This window comes from Clupea harengus, chromosome 22 (genome assembly GCF_900700415.2).
Source record: "Clupea harengus chromosome 22, Ch_v2.0.2, whole genome shotgun sequence".
In the NCBI taxonomy this organism is placed as follows: Eukaryota; Metazoa; Chordata; class Actinopteri; order Clupeiformes; family Clupeidae; genus Clupea; species Clupea harengus.
This window is the reverse complement of record NC_045173.1, coordinates 12,273,936-12,296,820: the sequence shown is the minus strand read 5'-3', so window position 1 is coordinate 12,296,820 and position 22,885 is coordinate 12,273,936. Positions and strand designations below refer to the sequence as shown.

General features: G+C 43.1%; 1 protein-coding gene across 1 annotated transcript; it reads left to right on the top strand.

Moving 5' to 3' along the window:
- The first annotated feature begins 8,342 nt into the window (after nt 1-8,342).
- pcdh10a (protocadherin 10a) lies at nt 8,343-19,918 on the top strand. Its single transcript, XM_031560140.2, has 5 exons — nt 8,343-11,513; nt 12,312-12,370; nt 12,545-12,651; nt 17,304-17,600; nt 19,817-19,918. Exons 1-5 carry the CDS (start codon nt 8,988-8,990, stop codon nt 19,834-19,836), a joined length of 3,009 nt encoding a protein of 1,002 aa, XP_031416000.1. The 5' UTR covers nt 8,343-8,987; the 3' UTR covers nt 19,837-19,918.
- The last annotated feature ends 2,967 nt before the right edge of the window (nt 19,919-22,885 follow it).

The following is a 22,885-nucleotide window of genomic DNA, read 5'->3' as shown; positions in this document are numbered from 1 at the left end:
CTACACACATTCCGCATTCTGACACCGGAGCCTCTGCATGGGTTGTACCATGCGAGGAAGTTCTCCCCTCCCAAATAGAGTTGGTTGGGTCCATAGCCCGTCTTTTCCAAAAAGTTTTCTCAGATAGGCTACCGATAGCTGGGCCAGCCCTACTGCAACGATACGCCTCAGGGAGGATGGATGGGAGGAAGAGGCCAGGAAGGGCTGAAAAAGCCAGGTTGAAAAAAAGAAAGACATTGGAGGAGGATGATGCCAAATGTGCCAAGCTTACCGATTTATTTTCAAGAGGACAAACACAAGTTGCAACTGCTAAAGAGAGACATAGGCCTAATGATTAGCAACGTAACTATTCGGCTAACGTTGTAGCGTTGGTTAATATCGTTGTAGCGTTGTCAACCTATTCGCAAGCAAAACATTAAATTGAATTAAAATATTAGCCTTTTTATATCACCCAATATATGGCGATCCATAGACTTTGCAAATATTATGCAAATATTGATACCAAAATTGAAACTTGATCTGTGTATAGATAGAGTGGCTGAAACCAGTGTACTGCTTAGGCGGTTACTGATGCTGTGTAGATGCTGTTGGTGCTATTCGCAATGTAACTGTATACTGTACTGTGAGTTGAACTGTAAACATTAGTTCAATAAGCCTCTTTGTTGAAGAGTGGGATACGTTTCAAATGCTTTATTTATTCCTGCTTTTGTTAATTTATCAACCTATTCTTGTGGAATAGTGGAATATTTTTTGTTAACTTCTCAGCTTGAGTGGATTATTATTTAACCTTTACATTATTTGTTGAACCATGGTATTCATTTTTTTTAAACTACAGGATAGTAAGAGCTGAACTGTTGCTTCATTTATCCAATTTCCACTACCATGGAAAAAGTGGGCCGGTTTTGGGCCTGAAATTCCCGGGCTAAAAAGTGTCCCCACTCCGGCCCTGACTCCACCTCCCAGTAGTCTGGCAGTGCGTGTTCATGTGTTTTGGAGGTGGGGCTTTCGGAGGAAAGTCTGAAGGAACAGGATTGGAGTTTTTCAGTTGTATATTTTCAACTGCTGGTTTCTCCTAGATTGCATACCCTACCTTTAATGTTGGTCACCACGATTAATTTCAATCGCGCCCATGGTTGAATGATCATATTTAGTTGTGAAATCAGCCGCAATCATGCACTCTCTAATGTACATACATCTGCCCTGTGTGAGAAACTCGTATTCCCCAGCTTTTCCCAGCAGCCTTTATCTCAAACTCCTATTTTGTGTATTAAATTTCACACTTGCATGGGGCCAAGATGATTGTGTGCAGTTGGTCTCTTGTGTGCAGATCGTAAATGGGAGTAGGATAAAGGTGCTCACAGAACATACAATGCCAGGTGGCATAATGTGTAGATAGATCACATCTGTGCAGAGGCCAGACATTTCAGCCCTAAATGGAGCTATTTGAATGTGAAACTGTAGCTGTGACACTGTAGCCGAAGGCAGCAGAAAATGGCCCAATTCTTTCCGTGGCTGCGGCTGGTATCCCTCTTCCTGACTGTCACATATCTGCCAAATGGACAGGGATGTAATTTAATAATTAGCTACAAATGGCAACCAGCAGAGAGGGAACAAGCCAACATGTCAGGCCACTTATCACACATTTGTTATTACTGCTCTGCACCAGCCCAGGCCCCAGCCTTGACACGCCGAGCTTTGATGAAATTAAAATTCAAACCTTGAGCTCAGGAGAGGACAAATACAGCAGCCCTCATTCTGCACTGCACTGGGAGAGTGTTATCAGCTCAGCTCTCAGGAGATATAGTAGATACTCTCAGGTTTAGGTCCTGGTGACTTGTTCTACCGTTAGCTAAGTTGGATCGACCTGGTTCTCCTTTAAATTGCAGTTTCTCAGGAAAATAAGTTTCAGTTCAGTTTTTGGTTCAGTTTCAGACCAATGCAATGGCTGAATGGATCTAATTTTCAGCTTGATGAGTGGGTAGAAATTGTAGAAATTCAATTGCAATGAAATCAAATCGAACCCTTATGTATGTCATATGTTCTTTCACGAATGCCATTTTTGCCCTAAGCCATTAAATGTAGTAGCCATCAAAAGACATGGTCTTTACTGGTGATCATAATGATTAAAGCCTACCAATCATCTTTCACAGGCATCACAGACAGTCGAACCGCAGTTTATCATCTGTACTTGTTTAGCTCATAGCATGTGACTACACTGATGTGAACGGGCCAGATAAAGTCAGTAAATCAGGCAGCATATAAATGTACTGTAAAGGAAGGCTGAGTGTGTGATTACGCACAGAGACTGATCTGAGAGCAGGGTCCGCTCATATCTAACCATGTATTAAATGGGGTCCCAGGCCAGCACACTGTAACTCACTCATGCTAAAGCATGTCTGAGCTGATCTCTGTAAATGTCGGTGTAAAGTCATCAACCACATGCTCAGGGACCCCAGCGAGAGGAAACTAAAAAAAAAAACCAGAACTCTCCGCCAACCTACCCGAGCCCCATCACAAAGTAGGGGAGTAAAGAAGTACATTTACAAGCAAAGGAGCAGGTCCAGCATCCATAAGAATGAGGCAGTCTAATTTGATTTCCATTATAGGTTACAATTTAATGTAGTGCAGGACCAACAAACCAATGCATTAAATTTGCATAGCCTATGCATGGAGCTCTGTTCCATGATGAATGAATCGCAATCCATCATCCCAGCCAAGCTGTCCTTCATCTAAAGTCATCTGTAATGCATTTCCTCCTTTTCTTCTTTACTCACAGTTTATTACCTGTCAGTTTCAAGCTACAAAAAGAGGGGAAAAAAGAATGAATCCCAAATAAAAGGGGGTGAAATACAAGATACAGCGGGAGACCATCCTTCAATGGTTTAGTGACCTTCACACCTGTGTGAACAAGGCCTTGCATGCAACCATGTGTGGAGTCCACTGGATGCATATTTTTCCCAAAACAAGATCTGACCTCTTACTATGCAGCACTCTTTTTTCCTTTTTCTGAGACCTGTCATCTGCACTCTAAAACGAGTGTGCCCGTGTGGGTTTTCTCTACCTCTCTCACTTTCTGTGTGTGTGTGTATGTAAGGAGAGAGTGAGAGAGAAGAAGAGAGATACAGACAGGTCAGGGGGTAGAGAGAGAACAAGAAAGAGAGAGTGAGCAATTATAATACTTTCATTTCTCAGACAAATCCTTTAATTTTTGTTGCAAGCTGATTTAAACAATTCAAATTTCCCCTTAGCAGAAAACAATTGAGTGACTTGTTTGAATGGACAAAACCATTAGACTGCTCATACTGATATGACAGACCTTTCCATTAGGGCATGATACTGGCTTCACCAAAAATACCCTCCAATAGAAAAAGGCTTTCTACAGTCAGAAGACTGCTTACATACTGTACACACACTGTGTCTCCTTTTCAAACTTCAAATTTAAAGCAGCAGCAAGAAGATTCATCGCTCATTCAGTACGACCAGCAGACACTTCTGGATATTGGATCGTCACTTGGCAAGGACTATTTTATGAACTTTAATTCAACTAGATTACTTATATATGTTATGTTATATTATGTTATGTTATGGTAGGTTGTTGTGCGGTGTCTTGTCTTAAGAATTTCAGTGCCCAGTCTGACTCTGTGTTGTTCTGTGCATCTGACAATAAAAGACTTGAAACTTGAAAGATTTGGTCTGAAACTAGCAAGCTAACTAGCATGATAAACTGGTGTCTTTTGGCTATATAATTGACAATGTCACACCGTGAAAGCTTTTTCTACTCTTTCACAGGTTATTCTGGCCCGGAAAACAGAACTACATAGTACATTTCCTGGATGGCTATTGGGAATTACTCATGTTATTATCTGTCCTTCACATGACCATATGCCATCAAAAATGAATTTAAAGATTATATCAAAGCTAGTTTCCCACAAAAACATACCTCAGAAATTGGCAAATTGTTGCATAGTATTGCCGTAAGGATTACAGGTCAGTAAACATTTTCCATGCCTTCTAATTCACTTCCTATTTCGCTATTGAATATCCAGAATTTGGAAGTAGAAATGGAAAGTACTAGATTCACATTTCTTTCTACTTTCCTGAGCTGCACTTCCTACTCCACTTCCTGCCTCCACCACCCTCTCTCAGACGGCTGCTGGCCCTCAGTGCTAGAGCGGTGTCAGTCCTCATGTGCTTTGAGAACCTGAGGCTGAGTGCATGTAGGAGAGGGAGACCCTTGAATTGATGACATCAAGTGCTGGTGTAGGCGGCACAAAACAGGCTTAGCCCTGGGGACGGTAGCTGTGAATAACAAGACTGTTAGTGTCAGGTTTGGTACCAGTCCTTTTCCTATGAGGTCTTAATCCCCCCCCCCCCCCTTTCATTGTGCACCTTCTTTCCTTAAGAAACCTCTTAGAGCAAACATCTCAAAACATCACTATGACATACTTCACTCGCACCTTTTCATCCACTGTGTTTCCTCGAGTGATTGAGGAGCTCTTGTGTTCTAAGTGGACTCTTCCAGTAGCACCAAAACATACACGCTTTGTTCCACGGTTCATGGAAAACGAATTAATGATTTGAAGATGTCGTCATACAGTGTACGTCAAGCGTTTAGTATGGCTCAGCCTCGGCTGATGAAATGCCGGAGAGCAGCGGCTTTAGACAGCTGTCACCTGTTTTCAGCCACAATTTGTTTTGTGATGAGACAGTTCTCCGAGAAGCCTGCATAGCCATTATCACAGAGCTACCATTGTTAGCAGCACATGTGCAGCCTGAATGAGCTCTCCAGTCTGCACTAACAAGCACTTAGTGATGTTTCAAAGGGGCTATGAGATTTCGGAGAACAAACATGACTGGGCTTTAGTTCTCAGAAATGTAGGCCGCTGCATCCACAGGCTCTTCATCCTATATGGAAGTAACTCATGAGTTTCTGCCCTGACTCCCCCACTTGCACGGAATGAAAAGCGGATGTGCTCTGCTTACCTGCAAGCACTTCATCTCTTCTATCCGCACTTTTAAGTAATTACACCTGGCTTTGAGAAGAAGAAAAAAAGCATGTGAAACAGAGAACTTGCTCCAAGCAAACCAGCTCTTATTAACTTTTTTTTTTATTCTCATTCTGATGCTAAACTAGGAGGCATGTCAGACTGCATTGATCTCTCCCTGGCGATCACCGCACGCTAGCTCCTGACCTTGTCTGCTTACAGTAATTAATTAAAATCCTGGGCAGTGGTGACAGCTGATGAATTGTCCCCTTGTTTATTATTATTCCAGCAGTAATCATAGCAATGCACCTCCCTCCCTGCCGCCCCTCGTCTCTCACACACCATCCCTCCCTCCCTCCCTCCCTCCCTCCCTCTCTCCCTCCCTCTGGTGTGGGACAGATTCCACTACCTTCCTGTAGTGTCACATCAGCACTTCTGCCTTTTAGAACTAGGACCATGCCCACTTCATTAAAGTTACTGCACACTTGCATGTGTCCCACCCAGCCACCCACCAACGTATTCGTTTTTTTTGCTCACATCCATTTATAAACCAACACTGGCGGGTGCGCACACTAACACACAAACAAAGGTTCAGCAAATGTATCTTTTGCGCTAATCAAATAACACCCACACACCATGTTATCTTTTAGTTTTCCTGAATTTCACCATGACAGCATGACTTATAATGCGAAGGCCAAGTGTCCAGTGACAAAGCAGCACAACTACCTCTGAAATGCATGACCTCACAGATTTCTGAATCACTAAAGGTCAAAGTAAAATCAATATCAGTCATTGGCTAATGAAATGAACAACCAGTACTTGAGACACAGCCCCACACCCTGTTCAGAGTCTTGGCCATGGGATCTTCAGAAATGTATGCAAACACCAATCATCCCTCATCTCATCAGTCACCGATCCCTTTAAACACAAACAGTTGTATGCACCTTCACACACACACACACACACACACACACACACACACACACACACACACACACACACACACACACACACACACACACACACACACACACACACACAAACAGATACACCCAAAGATATATGCAAAATAACTCAAAACACTGTGCTCCCAGAGCTGTGTAACGGGTGTGGCAAAGTTGTTCTATGCAAATGGGGTTCTTTCATTTTCTCACCCCACAGCTACTCAAACAGCACGTCAGGTTCTGCCTCCCTCCCACTCAATCTCGCTCCCGATGTAATTCCTCATAGATACTCACCAGTCAATCAGGAGGAACTGGCCTCACGCCACCACAGGCCTTCGCTTTGGAAGATGAAAGTCCCAAGGCTGTTTTCCAGGCACACACTGGCTGTAAACTATCATTAACATTTGTATTCTCGAAAGCACTGTCACCTTTATCCTCTCCACAGATACCCAGATAACAGGAAGCCTCCTGTGCTGGCTTTGCAGGTTAAGGTCTTTGTATTCTGTTCAGTAAGATACTGGCAGTGCCTAACATACTGGGAGAGCATTCTGACATACTCCTCTGTGTAGTTTGAAAGCCTAGATTCATAACGTACCTTGTTTGGTTAGGTCAACACTGCACCCTGCCTCTCCCTCTCTCTCTCTCTCTCTCTCTTTCTCTCGTTCCCTCACATGCTGTCCCATTCTCTGTCTCTCTCTAGCCCTTTAAGTCCTCTTGAAACACCACTTGGAGAGAAGGAGAGACAGAGACAGAGAGAGGGTGGGGGGGGGGGGGGGGGTCTTAATTAAGTTGATTTACTTGATAGGTACCATGGCATGTTCTTAACTACGAATGTATGTTTTTCCTCTCTCTTTTCTTTAAAATATGTCCAAATCTGATAATCTCTGTGAAATACAAATATGATTACGATATGAGTATGTCCTTGAAAAACAAAACAGTCATGGACTTTGAGGTTAGCATTAAGGGTCTTCTGTGATGACATGGGTTTGTGTTTTCATAGGCCTACAACCACACGGATGCATTGGATGCTTTTCTATGAAAGGTATTACACAAACTAGGCAAATACATTAACAAACACTCAGTATTTCTATACCTGCCCTTTATAAGAAAATAATACATTACCCTTTTTAAATATTCGTAACAAAATCATATTTACAGATAGAAATGACAAATATTGTAGAATAAAAAAAGTCTGACACCACTTGTCACGTGGGGGTGCTGTTGTGCACTAAAACTGGCGTGGCATTCTTTCCGGTCTTACTTGGGCTCCATGTAACAACCGACAAATCTGACAGCTCTTTTCAGAACTGTAGTTCTGTCTTCCACCTTTGGAATCCCAGAACATAGCATCCTTGTTCATCTGACAAGTGGGTTGTGGACAGTATGCTCCTTACATGACTTTATTCAAGTAGTGAACTAATGCATCAATTAGGAAATGTTGATTAAAGACAAGCGAAGCAAAGTAAAACGTGTTGTGCCGAGATAAGAATTTCTATTTAAGAACACATGGCTTTTAAGACAAAGGGTAACTTCAAACTGGAGCGGAAAACTAAAGCGCTGCTGACTTTTAAAATCACCCACCCATCTGGTATTAGTTTCCGATGTAGAGAAAGAAAATATTTCTCAAATTTAGTCGGTTCTCAGTGATAATTTTGGATGTTAGGAGATTGTTGCTTCACTGCTTTTTCTTGACCGCTAGAGGACGTATGTGGCATATGATTGGGGATGGCAGCGTTTCCCTTCTCAACGCGCTGCCAACTCCACTGCGACAAAAAGACGCAGATTTTGGCTGGGAGAACTTGGTTTGGGCTGCAGCAAGAGCTGACTTCTTTTCTGGAAGACAGTAATCAGTCGGTCATTCCAATTAGTTGTCTGGCGTGGCAGATCACTTGTGCTCTGTTAACGGTCATCAGAATGTGTACAGGGTAATAGAGGGTGGGAAGGCGAGAGGGAGCGAGAGACGGGGGGGGGGGGGGGGGGGGGGGGGACGGAGCAGATACAAATGTTTGCGCAAATGGTTTGAGAAATTCTCATTATCCACAGAAAGTGCTCTGCCTTGAATTCTGGAGCATTAATACGCGCTCGTAGTTGAAAACAAGCGTGCATAGCCGTGCGTGGCATACAAACGTCAACACCGAACAATGAGTCACTGACAGAGCAGTCCGTTTGAATATGATTACGCGATGGAGACAAATTTGAAATAAATAGTTCGAACGCTTATCTAGATTAAATGTATGCCTTCAATTGATCTATACTTACATTACATTATGTCCGGAGTTTGTAGTGAAAGCGAACGATGATGGTAAAGACAAGGGGACACAAAAGTACGTTGAAAACTTATATTGAGATACAAGTCCATGCTTGACTCATTCTTTGGCTTTATTTCGGAAGAGATGTAAATCAATTAATATTTGATCCTATGAGAGTACTGAAGTAGTTGTTTCAGAGATCCCGAAAGAGCTCTGCTTGGCGTTGCAGTGCCCCAATCAGGTGGAACGTCGGTGGGTGTCAGTGGCCACCATTGGCTGACAGAGGGAGAGCCTTGCGCAAAAGCGCGGAGAGCTAATCACTCGGTAGGCAGAAGTCGACCTGAGAAGATCACTGGATTCTCTTTGAATGACCGAACGGTGAAAATATATGGATGCATAAACTGAGAGCTTTAAAACTCAGTTATTTAAGTGCTAGTTATTTATATGTTATAGGCGTGGAACAGTTTTGCAGATATTTAACACGGCTCTCCAAAGTAAACGGATAATCAGCCTCAGCCTCCACAGAATGTTCACTCTGGTCTCAAAACTCCAGAATCTCTGTAGGATTCGGTAGGACTGGGATCAGATGGCTATAGCTCTGCTCTCTGAAACGACATGGTTACCGGGTGAAGTGAGCCAACCTTGTGGAATTGCTGTTTTGGAAACTCGTCTGCTGAGTGCTTTTCTATGGACAGAGGCGATGGGACATTCCTAATCCGGGAAGCAGCAGCAGCGGCGGCGGCGGGAGCAGCAGCAGCAGCAGCAGCAGAAGACGGAGTAAAACATCTAAGTGCACTTTCTCTTTGGAGATGATTTTGTTATTTCTCCTCTTCTCTATCGTTGATGGAGTGCTTTCTCAACTGCACTACTCTGTCGCAGAGGAGCAGGAACATGGAACTCGGGTGGGGAATATCGCCGAGGATTTGGGTTTGGACATAACCAAACTTTCTGCCCGCAGGTTCCAGACGGTACCCAGCTCGAGAACCCCTTACCTGGAAGTGGATCTGGAAACCGGGGCGCTATATGTCAACGAGAAAATCGACCGGGAGGAACTCTGCAAACAGACTATCCCGTGTCTTCTCCATCTCGAGGTGTTTTTGGAAAACCCATTGGAGCTTTTCCGTGTTGAAATAGAAGTGTTGGATATTAACGACAATCCTCCGAGTTTCCCTGAAACCGACATCACAGTGGAGATCACCGAGAGCGCAATCCCCGGCACTCGCTTTCCAGTGGAAAACGCGTTCGATCCTGATGTGGGCACCAATGCGCTCAGTACCTACGACATCACGTCCAACAATTACTTTTACCTAGACATGCAAACGCAGGGCGACGGGAACAAATTTGCAGAGCTGGTTCTAGAGAGACCACTGGATCGGGAACAGCAGGCGGTCCACAAGTATGTGCTGACCGCGGTAGACGGCGGGGTGCCTCAAAAGACAGGCACCGCACTGCTTGTGGTACGAGTCCTGGATTCAAACGATAACGCGCCCGTCTTCGATCAGTCAGTGTATACCGTCAGCCTAAAGGAAAACTCCCCAGTGGGTACGCTGGTCATTCAGCTTAACGCCACAGACATGGACGAGGGACAGAATGGAGAGATAGTCTACTCTCTTAGCAGCCACAACCCACCACGAATTCGGGATTTGTTTAACATAGATTCAAGGACAGGCAGGATAGAAGTGACCGGGGAAGTGGACTATGAGGAGAGCAATACGCACCAGATATACGTTCAGGCGAAAGACTTGGGACCGAATGCTGTACCGGCGCATTGCAAAGTTCTAGTGAAACTGATCGACGTGAACGATAATACACCGGAGATCAGTTTCAGTACCGTCACTGAGTCAGTGAGCGAGCAGGCTGCCCAGGGCACCGTCATCGCGTTGCTGAGCGTAACGGATCGCGACTCCGGTGAAAACGGTCAGATTACCTGCGAGCTGCTTGGAGATGTTCCGTTCCAACTCAAATCGTCATTCAAAAACTACTACACCATAGTGACAGATGCTCCTCTTGACCGAGAGAATATTGACTCATACACCATTACAGTTGTGGCAAAGGATAAGGGGGTGCCTTCCTTCGCCACAAGTAAGTCTATTAAAGTACATGTATCAGACGAGAATGACAATGCACCCAGGTTCACGCAGCCTATTTACGACGTGTATGTGACAGAAAATAATGTTCCAGGCGCTTACATTTATGCTGTTAGTGCCATAGACCCTGATATGGGACCGAATGCGCATGTTAATTACTCCATATTGGAGTGCGACATACAGGGCATGTCAGTGAAAACTTTTGTATCAATTAACGACGAAAATGGGTATGTGTACGCAGTGAGATCATTTGATTACGAGCAAATTAAAGACTTCAGCTTCATGGTACAGGCAAGAGACTATGGAAACCCCATGCTAATGTCCAATACCACAGTGAATGTTATTATTGTTGACCAGAATGACAACGCGCCCGCGGTCATTGCACCATTGGGAAAGAATGGCACTGCCAAAGAACATCTTCCCCGCTCTGCGGAGCCAGGTTACTTGGTGACGCGTATAGTCGCCATGGATGCTGACGACGGTGAGAACGCACGTCTGTCCTACAGTATTTTGAGGGGGAACGAGCAAGGCATGTTTCGCATGGACTGGAGGACTGGTGAGCTGAGGACTGCTCGTAGGGTCTCCAGCAAAAAGGACTCACCGCACCCCATTGATTTGTTGATTGAGATACGCGACCACGGACAGCCCCCCCTCTCCTCTACAGCCAGTCTGAGCGTGGTGCTGGTGGACAGCGTGGTTGAGGGCCACAGCGGAGACCGGAGCTCCTCCAAATCAAAGGAGGGCTCTCTGGATCTTACCCTTATTCTAATCATCGCACTGGGCTCCATCTCCTTCATATTTCTCCTGGCTATGATCGTGCTGGCGGTGCGCTGCCAAAAGGACAAGAAACTCAATATCTACACGTGCCTGGCGGCGGGTGACTGCTGCAGCGTGTGCTGTGGGTTCGGTGGCCCGTCATGCTGCTGTGGCCGCCAGGCGCGGGGACGGAAAAAGAAGCTGAGCAAGTCTGACATTATGCTTGTACAGAGTACTAACGTGACCGCCAACAGTGCCGCGCAAGTGCCCGTGGAGGAGTCCGGCAGTTTTGGCTCTCATCACCAGAACCAGAACTACTGCTACCAGGTTTGTCTGACACCCGAGTCTGCCAAGACCGATCTGATGTTCTTAAAGCCGTGCAGCCCTTCAAGGAGTACTGACACAGAACACAATCCATGTGGGGCTATTGTCACTGGATATACGGACCAGCAACCGGACATAATTTCAAATGGCAGTATCCTGTCCAGTGAGGTGAGGAAGCTATACTATATTTATAAACGTGCAGCTTTGATATTATAATATTCACTATATTGCATTATTTCGCATTATATTATTTTGCCGTATTTTGTACTCTCTTCTTGTCATTTCACTATATTATGGCTTAACGAGTTATATTATGGTTTAATGGCCACATGCAAAACGAGCATCAAAACATTTAAAAAAAAATTGACTTTAAATTAAATTCACTAGTAATAAACGAGCCTATCGTGTTCCGGAGTGTTTGGTTAAAAAAGAGGATCAGTTCAGGAGGCCCCAAGTTCAGGCTAAATTAGATGCATTACACATTATATGACAATTCCGTCAGTTTTTCCTGGCCTTGAGCGACAGAGACCCAAAATATCTACATACGTAACTCTGTCCAATATAAAAGTTCTGGAATTCTGCGTAGTCTAATGCAACTAGCAGTACCGTTAAAATTGAGGTCATGTGACTGCGGCCAATAGGCACTGTAATGTTAATTATGCTGGGCACGGTTGGGCAGAGCTGCAATCGAACAAAGGTGGTTTTATCGTAGTCCCGGACTTCATCACAGCAACATTGCTGGGGCTACCATTTATGCATTTCGGTTGAATGAACAATAAAATACTGTTCAAGAAGGTAGCCGTTTCTTGTTTACACCACACACGGTTTATACTCTGAATTAATAGGAATTATTGTTATTGTTACTAGGAATAAGTGTAGGGCCCCTGTGCTTGTTTGCTACTAGTGCATCTCACACTGTTTTCTTGTGTGTGTGTGTGTTTGTGTGTGTGTGTGTTGCTTTCGCAGACGAAGCATCAGCGAGCAGAACTCAGCTACCTGGTTGACAGACCCCGTCGTGTTAACAGGTGAGTAAACATCCACCACTGCCTTGGAAAATTGCCCCTTTAGCTCTCATACTGAACGTCATTGCACACAGCAAAAACTGCTCTCAGACCTTACAAAATGACAGTTTAAACATAAATGTCTTGTATTATCATCGGCCGCAGTTTCATATACATTATTTGTCCTTTCGGATTTAGTTCGGCGTTTCAGGAAGCGGACATTGTAAGTTCGAAAGACAGTGGACACGGGGACAGTGAACAAGGCGACAGTGATCACGACGCAACCAACCGGGGGCATTCGGCGGGTAAGTGCTGATAATTATGTGATCCTCTATCCCTTTTTTGTTCTGTCCACGGTGGCTGTAGGTATTTCTAATCTTGCAGACGTTGGTATAGACTGTGGTGCTGAAAGGACAGCAATATTTGGTGGGCGTTCTAAAATGAGAAGAGGGAACAATTAGCATCTGTATCATAGAGGTGATCCTGTTGTTGGCCTGTTGTCAATCTGTCGCTTCCTCTTGTTTTAGTCAACTAACAGGTCGTTTGTTTGCATTCATAACGACAGCACACTCCTTGGCCACCTGAATTAACCTAAAATACATTCTCATTCAGTTTCTCTCTCTCTCTCTCTCTCTCTCTGTCTCTCTCTCTTTCTCTCTTTCAGACACACACACACACACACACACACACACACACACACACACACACACACACACACACACACACACACACACACACACACACACACACACACACACAATAAGCTGGCAATGCATAACACATGGATATCACATCTATTGGTCATCAGGGGTGCATTTCCCAGAGTCTTCTTAATACCTTAAGTTGTACCTTACCTTTTTGAGGAGTTTCCCAGAACACCCTCCGCTAAGGTATACCTTCTATAAGAGATACTTTTGTAAGGCTGATCTGGACCACTCTTACCTATCCCTTAATAGTTTTCAGATTAAACAAATGTTTTAGAGCCTAAAAATGTTGTGTTAGTGTCTGAACGTATGCACTGACTGCGCCATAAGACCAAGATATGTGTTGCATTATATTGTGGGTTTCATTAAATAAAAAGAATTAAGGTAAAATTAATTAGCTGTTATTTTTTAATCCCTTGTGAATACAAATCTATGAGTAACATCTATCTTACAGCCGTCATTATTTGGGAACTTTTTTGTTTTGACTTAGTTGACATAGTATTTCTTTTTCATGTTCTTTCTAATAACCTGCGCTCCAATCTGAGTCATGCCGATCATATTCATTCTCTTCGTAAAATGCGAACTGGAAAACGCACATATCTATCGATCTCAACTGTAGATACACCAGAGAGAGAAAATACCAGGGTTGGTAACAATTTGATTTTAAATAGCACTGACCTTTAACTGTAAAGAGTTTTGACATTCAGCTCTCATTTGGCAAATGTCTACATGTTGGATTGCCAAGTAGGATTTCTGTAGCATGTGGAACTGAATACAAATTGACGGTGTTGTGCTGTAACCCACCTGTATGTTGGTCTCAGATAGTTGCTGTGGATGTTTCAGTCAAGAGCTGCAGGTGGAGTGAGATAGAGACACGAAGAAAGGAAAAGATGGAAAAAGAATAAAAAAATTAAATAAAAAATGAGGCTGAAGGACTGGGAGGGGAGGGCAAAACGAGTCTGTGTTTGATAGGCCGAGACTGAGGTCAGTGGTGATGAGAGGCCGTGCTTCTGCTCGCATATTTGGGCTTTTCCCCCTTTGGGCACTCGTTCCTCATTTTGTCTGCAGCCCACGTTGGCACTCTCCATCACCTCAGTGCTCTGTGATTCATTTCCAGACCTTTTGCATAGCCAATTATCAAATGAAGGTTACCATGACGGCCCATCCACAGACACTCCACCGCCTCAGCAAGTCCCTTTTAAGTAAGGAGGTCATTTTATGGGGGATCATGTATGAGCGTGGCTCGACAGGTCACACACACACACACACACACACACACACACACACACACACACACACACACACACACACACACACACACAGTGGGAGAGAGAGAAGATAGAGACAGAAAAAAGCAAAAAAAGGGAGTGAGAGCGAGACAGGCACAAAGAAACAGAACAACTAATGTAAATAATATTGTGTGTGTTTAGACATCAGTCTAAGTTAAGGCAGTTCTTCAGTGGCAACCACAGGGAGTTACAATAAAAATCGATTATGAGAGATCGGAGGCTTTTAAATGATAGTAAAATACCGTAGGAAGTCTGGGAAGGGGGGTGCTACCCTTAAAACGATCATTATCTCAGTGTTTGTTTGCTGTGAGAGAGAGAGGTGTGACAAATTAGTCAATTAGATTGGGCACATTACACTGACAATTATTTACTAATTAGCTATGGAAGGAGATGATGCTAATCAAATCCTTCCTGTCATCACGATTTGATGGTATCGCTTTCCTGTAGAGCTAAACATTTGAGCCCTTTGCCTCAGGGCCTCCATACCTAAAATCAAAGTTTAAGTGTTGAAAATATCTCTTCTAGTGCCAGACTGGACAATTCATGTATTTTTTTTTTAGGTAATTTGCTGATGTGACTGATGAGTGAACCACATGCGTAAAATGATAGAAAATGCATTGTTTACACTGAAAAGTATACAATGTGTCACTAGTAAAGTGCAAACTCTGATATTTCATCAACAATACCCAAATGTGTCGTTTTCCATTTTGAAGCAACAATGGTGTAGCATACTATGAAGACCTATTTACAACAATATTCTTAATTTATCAGGTGTCTGTGAAACCCCTGCCCTTGATGTCATCTTGAATTACATTGCCCATCCAGTGTATTTAAATCAGTCCTTTCTCCTGAACCTGTGCGTTATTGATTATAAATGTCAAGGCAGAAGGAGCCCTGGTTTTAGCATCATAATCCAATTAGTAATCTGTGTCAGGTAACGGAAATTGACGTGACATTCTCTGTGAATATCGACTTAACTTCTGTAGCTTGTCAATGCACGTAATAAGTTATAGGATAAGATCAATGGCCCAGGCTACACAGTCTCCAGCATTCTAGCTCTTTGGCGGCACCCACAGAGTCATCAATTAAATGAGCAGCTTGGAAATCGAGGCGAGGTTCACTGCTTATGAGTCTTGCCTGTGACTTTGTTTGCTTTATGGCACCTTTAATGCTTCCTCTGTGTGTGTGTGTGTGTGTGCGTGTTTGTTGTTGTGCATGTGTTGAAAGGAATTAATACGTGGGTAGGAATATATGATAATGTGCATGTTTGTGTATTGCTCTACACTTGCATTCTTGGATGTGGATATATATGCATGTATGTGTGTGTGTGTGTGTGTGTTTGTGTGTCTGTGTTTTGATACAAGATCGCGGGGGTGTTGCAGGGGGCTGGAGCTTGATGATGATGTCCTACTGTGATTGCACAGTTACTGGCAGGGGTTGTCGTTGCTAGTCACTGTTTTCCTGTTTTTCCTTGTGGCCCCGTGCAGGGATGAGAAGGGTGGCACAAACAAACAAATCACAATCACGAGCCTCAAACACAATCGGGGAGGGAAACAACTTTCACTTGCCTTGAAGAATGGCTCTATAGCCCACAATCTCCACAAAGTCCACAAACATTTGCCATGGGTCTCTCTCTCTCTCTCTCTCTCTCTCTCTCTTTCTTACACACACACACACACACACACACACACACACACAGGCCGACACTCTGCATATATATTCTTTCAGCGAAGATGAGAGAAGCCTCACCTATCTGTCTTCTCTACCCTGGGACACACACAAACACACACACACACACACACACACACACACACACACACACACACACACAAACACACACACACACAAACACCTACACAGAGTAGTCTCAGGTTTGTTCTCCCCCAGTAAAGCCCTCTGCCATTAAGTAGTGCAGATCAGAGGAACATTTTGTTGCCCCTCTCTATCCTCTCTTTTCACCCTCTCCAGCACCCTCTCTTCCTCTGTCTTTAACTTTCTCTCACACACTTCCTCACACATGGATGCACCACCACCCTCCCCCCCCGCCCCACCCCCCACACACTCTGGTTGTGTCATGCTCTCCATCCTACTCTTCTTCTCCTTCTGTCTTCTCTCTCCATGTCTATCTCTCCACCCCCTTCCCTTCCTCACAGGGGCTTTGATCAGTGCACTCCTACACCCTCCAACGTTGTCCCAGTGCAGACGAAACACAACCCATTTCAATCGGCAAGCAGAGGGAGAGATTGCTTTAGGGCCTTGTTACAGCTCCCAGTGACGCCGTTTGTGCGTGTTTTATTTATTCATATATTTACTTATTCATTTTTTGCCTCCTTCTTTATTCCTTTTCAGAAATGCGAGTAATTAACTCAAACGGCACGCTAACGAGTCTGAGGGTTTTGTAGCTTTTGGTGGGCTATTGTTTCTGGCGGGTGCCCTGAATAATTCCTTTCTCATTTCCGTCTTTGATGTCACCCATTGTCACAAATCGTATTTTCACACAACTCATGTCACAGGATTGTTGGCCCTCTTCATGTTTACAGACGTCAGAAACAAAAGCACACACAAAAGTGCCTGAAAATATATCTGCTCCTCAGGCTGCTGTGGGAAAACATTTACATTGCCTCCCAGAGTAGCAACAGTCAATAGAGTTCTGTAAATTATTTGTACTCTATGCGCCGCCATTGTAGTGTCTGCTCTTTCTTGATTGTAAAAGCATTATATTTAAGTATTTTGATTCACAAACAAATGAAGGGTAAAGAATTGTCATAGTGGGACAGTCACACTTTGTTTTGAGTGTGTTTTCACGTTGATGAAATCGATGAGCCAGTCTGGCAGTGTTAATCAGTGCTGAGATTGAAAATGGTCTGTCTTCCGGGGAGAACTGCACAACAGCAGTACTCTCCAGTGTTTCTGTCTCTGCTCAACTCACCTTTTTGTTTGGGGTTTGTTTTGTTTGCTTTTCAGGAGCAGACCTCTTCTCCAACTGCACAGAGGAGTGTAAGGCCCTGGGGCACTCCGACCGATGCTGGATGCCCTCGTTTGTGCCCTCGGACAGTCGCCAGGCCTCAGACTACCGTAGCAACTTGCACGTGCCTGGCATGGACGCAGTGCCCGATACTGAGGTAGTAGTTGAAAGCCAAGAGCAAACAGGGGATAGATCATTCTCCACCTTTGGCAAAGAGAAGTCACATCACGGCACACTAGAGAGGAGAGAATTAGACATTATCTTGCCTCGAACGCCTTACAGAGCCAACCATTTGTGTGAGTATATACTCTAGGCCATCTAGCCTCCACTACGCTGCGAGAAATCTGGTCCAACTTAAAAAAAAAAAACCCAGGGCCATTATTTTTTTTCACTTATGTATACATATGTATATCTATATCTATATATATATTTACACATATGGCTCAAAGTGCCCCCCCTCCCTTTTCCTTAATGCGACCACTTCCTACTTCTCCCTTTCCCCCCCCCCCCAAAATCAAATAAAAACGGTTTTTATTCAAATTGATGTGTCCAACCTTTTTGTCTTGAATCTTCCTCAAATTGTCCCAGCTACTTTATCTCATTCTTGCTCTCGTGGCATCATGGTGTGGGGGTGCCACTCTATCTCATGAGAGCAGATGAATCTAGAGTCTATAGCACAAAGTCTGTTGTGACTTTTCATTGAATTCATGTGCTTGTTACTGCAAACATTACATTACGCTATCATCCTCATCTGTGCCGGGCCTGAAGTGACAGACACGTAGAAAAAAAAAGAATTAAAAAAAGGTTCAGAAGTAGAACTAGACACTACACTTTGATGCAACACATTTATTTGTAGGGATAAAACATCGCTTTTAAATGTGGAAAGGCTGGTGTGAAAATTGAAAACTGCAAGTGTAAGAGGAGGAATGTGCCATCATTTAATTATTAGATGTTGTCCGCATAACAACAGAGATGTTTTGCAAAATATGTTTTTCCTTTGCATTTTCAAAAAGATTTGTGTCCACGTGACAATGTTTTAGGATCTAATCTGGGTCCACACAGAAATACAAAAACGAGTGAAAACTGTTGCTATTTTAGAATTTCTTGCATAACCTATGCTGCAAGTTATAGCCTACAACTAAACAAGATAATCATCAAAGCAATGGCACTATGAAACAAGATAAATACTATAAATACACATTTTTAAAATGTGGTTTTGGGCAGACAGAATTTCCTTAGTCAACTGAACCCTACCCTGATTAAAGTTGATATAATTTAGCGTCACTTCATATAAAAAAAAAACCCAGAAAAGGTTTTGGCCACTGATTCTGATAGATTGTGACTTCCTCGTAGAAATATAACGATCTGGCTGGCAACCATGATGTATCTGACAATCAAAAATAGATTTTCTATTCATTGCTACTAAAGACGTGGTGAAGGCTTTGGAGGGCACAGCTCAGCCTGAAACTTCACAGAGAATGAAACGTGATAGGATGACGTTGGGACTCGAGTAAAGAGTATAGAATACAATCTGTTAGTACTGCTTAGTAGGTACTGCACTTTAAGTAGTTACATAACCTCTTCTTAAGTATTCTGGTCATAATACATGACATTGTAAAATCACTGCTTCATGAAAAGAAAAACAAGTTTAAATAAAATTGAAAAGATACAATGGAAAACACAGTGTTTTCATTTGTCGACACATGAGAAATGTGTCACCTAGTTTTAAAATAGATGCCATGGCCTCTTTGCCAGTCATTTTCAACATTTAATTCACCACTTTCTTCACTGACCTTTCTGAAGTGAAAAGCACTTTCAGGGTTGAAAAGGAGTCTAGTGAGAACCCAATGTGCTTTATTGCTTTCTCTGCGTAGTCATATATGCTTAGTATATGTTTATTGTATATTTCTCTTGTAAACATTCGCCAGACCATACTTATTATCATTATCAGTGGTGTACAATGTACAAGGCACAAGGGCGCATCTTGTAAATACCCTGACCAGAGACCAGGATGTACATTGTCTGAACAGGCTGAAATCATTATGCACTGGCACTGGGCCAGCTGAGTAGTAAATGTGACATAGGTTACATCATTCGCCCATTTTGCATGCTCTTGTTCAGAATGGTGACCTCCACAGTTACAGTCTTTTGAGCATCAGCTTACTAGAACAGCTTACTAGAACTAGGACAGCATGGACGGCAAAAGCAGTAGTCGTCTTGTATTGTAGGCCTAATTAAAGCATGCCATGCTGACGTAAACAACACCTGCCAACAGGTCAAAGCTGAAGGTTTTCTCCAGCCTTGTGTGTATGTGTCATTCCGCATTCATGCTGTGAGATTCATTCTGCATGTGCACTCACATTCTGCTCCCATTTTGCCTATTCTATGTCTCGGCTAATTCTCAGTGTAATTTCTAGGTTATTTTCATGGTGCTGACATTTCAATAGGGAAAAAAAGTGTGTGTGAGAGGTGACATGTTTAATTGCTCTGTTGTCTCTCTTCACTTCTGCAGCCCGGAAAAGGATTTGCTAGCTCTTTTCGTGTGGACATACCGGAGACAGCGTGAATTTGCACAAAATGCGCCTGGCCAACATAGAGCATCCACTTTTCCACATCATTATCATGTTCAGCCAGCTGCTGCCTAGCCCTGGAGGACCACAAGCTGGGCCACAGAGGGGGTGGGGTGGGGTGGGGTGGGGGGGGGGGGGCGCTGGGACTAAGTACACGCTAATGTCCTGGATCAGCACTGAGGCCTCTAAACTGTTCTCAGCAGGCCTGAGAAACACACTGAAACCCTTCTCCGAGAAGAAAGAGTCAGATGTGGACAGCAAAACAGAGAAAAGAAATAAAGCAGACTAAATGCGAGCTTAAACGAGAAAATGGAACGAACAGCAAACAAATGGGAAAAAAAGACATTTTGCTGATCTAGGTTGAGCCTGTTTACAGCATTCTGTCAATCTTCAAGTGTATCTGAGCCCTTTACTTGTTTCTGTAGAAACCAATCAACAGAGCCGACTTAACTGGGACATCATTGACAACTCCAAACCAATGTCAGCACTGATACAACGTGCATTATTGATAATAATATCTGTTTTAGACTTGACTGTTTTCTAAACTCTTTTGTTTCCTCTTCCGTGTGGTCAAGTGTTTCTGAATCTACTCTGAACTTTACAAAGATGGGAAAACGACTGGTCAGCCTTACAGGTTATACCTCCCATGGAACTCGAATGATCTCAGACATTTTGTGGTTTATATCATGTGTGAAAAGTGTTTACTGTACTCTTTTAAACCTTCGACATGACTATAAATCTATCTATATATAAATATCTATATATAATATACTTTTCTGAAACTGTGTTACCATTGGTTAGTTTCTTATCCATCATATTGTCATAAATGGATACCAAGTGCTAAAGAGACTTGTATTAAAAACGGAGGCCTCTCTCTCTTCAATCTCACCAATGTTATTTGATATATTTTATTATTTAACCTGTGTGGATGTTATAAATAATGTCCAATAATGTCTCTAGTGAGGCAGAATTCACCTAGATCCAACATTATGGTAATTTTCTGTGTTATTGTACAAAATAATTGGCAAATATTATAGTGAAGCTTAATATAAACAAAACTATACATACTATATACATATTGTACATTTAAGCGCCTTTCCACCCATACACACACACACACACACACACACACACACAAATACAGATACACCCACACCCATATGCAGAGACACACATAAACACATACATATACTCACACAACTGACAATAAAAAGGTGTCGGCGAACTTTTAATGTGTACATTTCCTTTTTTTAAAAGTGAATCCCATGATGATACATGATACAGGATGATGGACAATTAGAATTATTTTAATTAATTTATTATTGTCAGAATCATTTTTGATTTACCATGGGTAAACACCAACACTAGTCACAAATTGAATGTCAATTAGACAGTAAGATAAACAATTGTATTTTATAAGATGTATTATTCTTTTGATTTTATGAAAAAAGAAACAATGCCAGTTCTTCAGCAGGGTTACATGGATTCATACATAGCACTCAAGACTTTGTGTCCATGTAAGCCTGTTGAGGCATACGCTTTCTATCTGTGTCTCTCTTTTCTTTATCGTCATTGTTATCATTGTTAAATAGTAAGCGCAACAGTGACTTAGTTCTTAGATGAATCAGGATGGAGACCATTCACTTTGATAGTAAGTGACATGTCATCAGTCTCACCCCATTAAGGTAGTCCACAGCCAAGTGCATTTATCATGACCCCTCTCTCCTCTCCTCTCCTCTCCTCTCCTGAGCGCTCCACCCACCATAGGCTTGTGCAGTTCAGCTCAGCCTTGCCTGAGGCCTGATAGGGAGGAGCCCAGCAAAAACAAGCCAGTTTTGTGGACGGGGTTCCTCCTTGAAAGATCTGTTTGTGTGATGTGGATCTGGTGTTTGTCATGATCATTACAAGTCAGAGAGGGTAGACAGACTGCACGCATGCAGCAGGAGATAAACTGTGTTTTGTGTGTGTGTGTGTGTGTGAGAGAGAGAGAGGGGGGGGGGGGTAACTGAGAAAGACCATCCTTGATGTTTGTTGAGTAATTAGGCTCTTCCAAGCTCACACAAAGCACTGAAATATTTTGCTCGATATTCTGCAGTCCAACACTAAACTGTGTCTGAGGTATGCATCTCTGCAGTCCAGCAATGCCTTTACACTGTCTTTTTCCCTCCACTGATAACGAGTTTTGAGAGTAACTTGGCATTTTCATCTCTACTGTTTTGGTCATGTGTTGAACACTGTCATTTGAAGGAAAACAAATAATTCCATAGTTCCCTGCTGTGCTGTCGTGGCAGATATCATTACACTGCACTGCACTGTTTCTATCTGAGTGCAACTTATGGAACTGATGGGGGTTGGGTTTTGGGAATATGAAAAAAATCAATTAAGCAGCCATAGCTGTTCTGTTGCACCCACATCAGTTTTCTGTTACCTCCGGTGGAGTTTAAAGGTGTCTGCGGACTACTGCGATCTAATGTTATCTCCCTGTAGCATTGTAGATTGTTCCACCAAATTTCACGTTGTGCGTGAAGCTCACTGCCAAAACCACAGGCCACTGACCGCAGCAGCTGACCTCATCCAAAACACAGATCTCACAGATAGGGCCCCATTTTGGACGGTGAAAACGACTAGCAAAAACGACCTATTCCACCCAGCCGGGTTTCCAAAACTCCGGGGATAAACAAAACTCTCTGCTGAGGTGTGGATGTTGGATATAGGTGTGAAGACATACAGTATTCTTCTCCGACAGGGGACATTTGCATACACCAATCACAAACCATCACTGCCCAAGCCTGATTTATCTATCTGAAAAAAAATACCATGCTCCCCTTTATTGGACGAGTGGCACATCATGCATGCATATTTCTGGAGAAGCCATGAAGAAGAATGAAACCTGTGTTATGGGTTAATGTAATTCATTTATCTGAGCTATCCTCATGAGACATCCTGACGGGCTTTAAAAAAAGACTAAAATGTTTGTTTTAAAAGGTTACACGCCTTGAAAGACTCAAGTG

Excerpts from the sequence above, each read along its gene's own strand:
- pcdh10a (XM_031560140.2), top strand. The coding sequence starts at position 8,988 with ATGATTTTGTTATTTCTCCTCTTCTCTATCGTTGATGGAGTGCTTTCT. Across the intron at positions 11,514-12,311 it reads GCAGTATCCTGTCCAGTGAG|ACGAAGCATCAGCGAGCAGA; the intron begins GTGAGGAAGCTA and ends TTGCTTTCGCAG. Across the intron at positions 12,652-17,303 it reads CAACCGGGGGCATTCGGCGG|GAGCAGACCTCTTCTCCAAC; the intron begins GTAAGTGCTGAT and ends TTTGCTTTTCAG.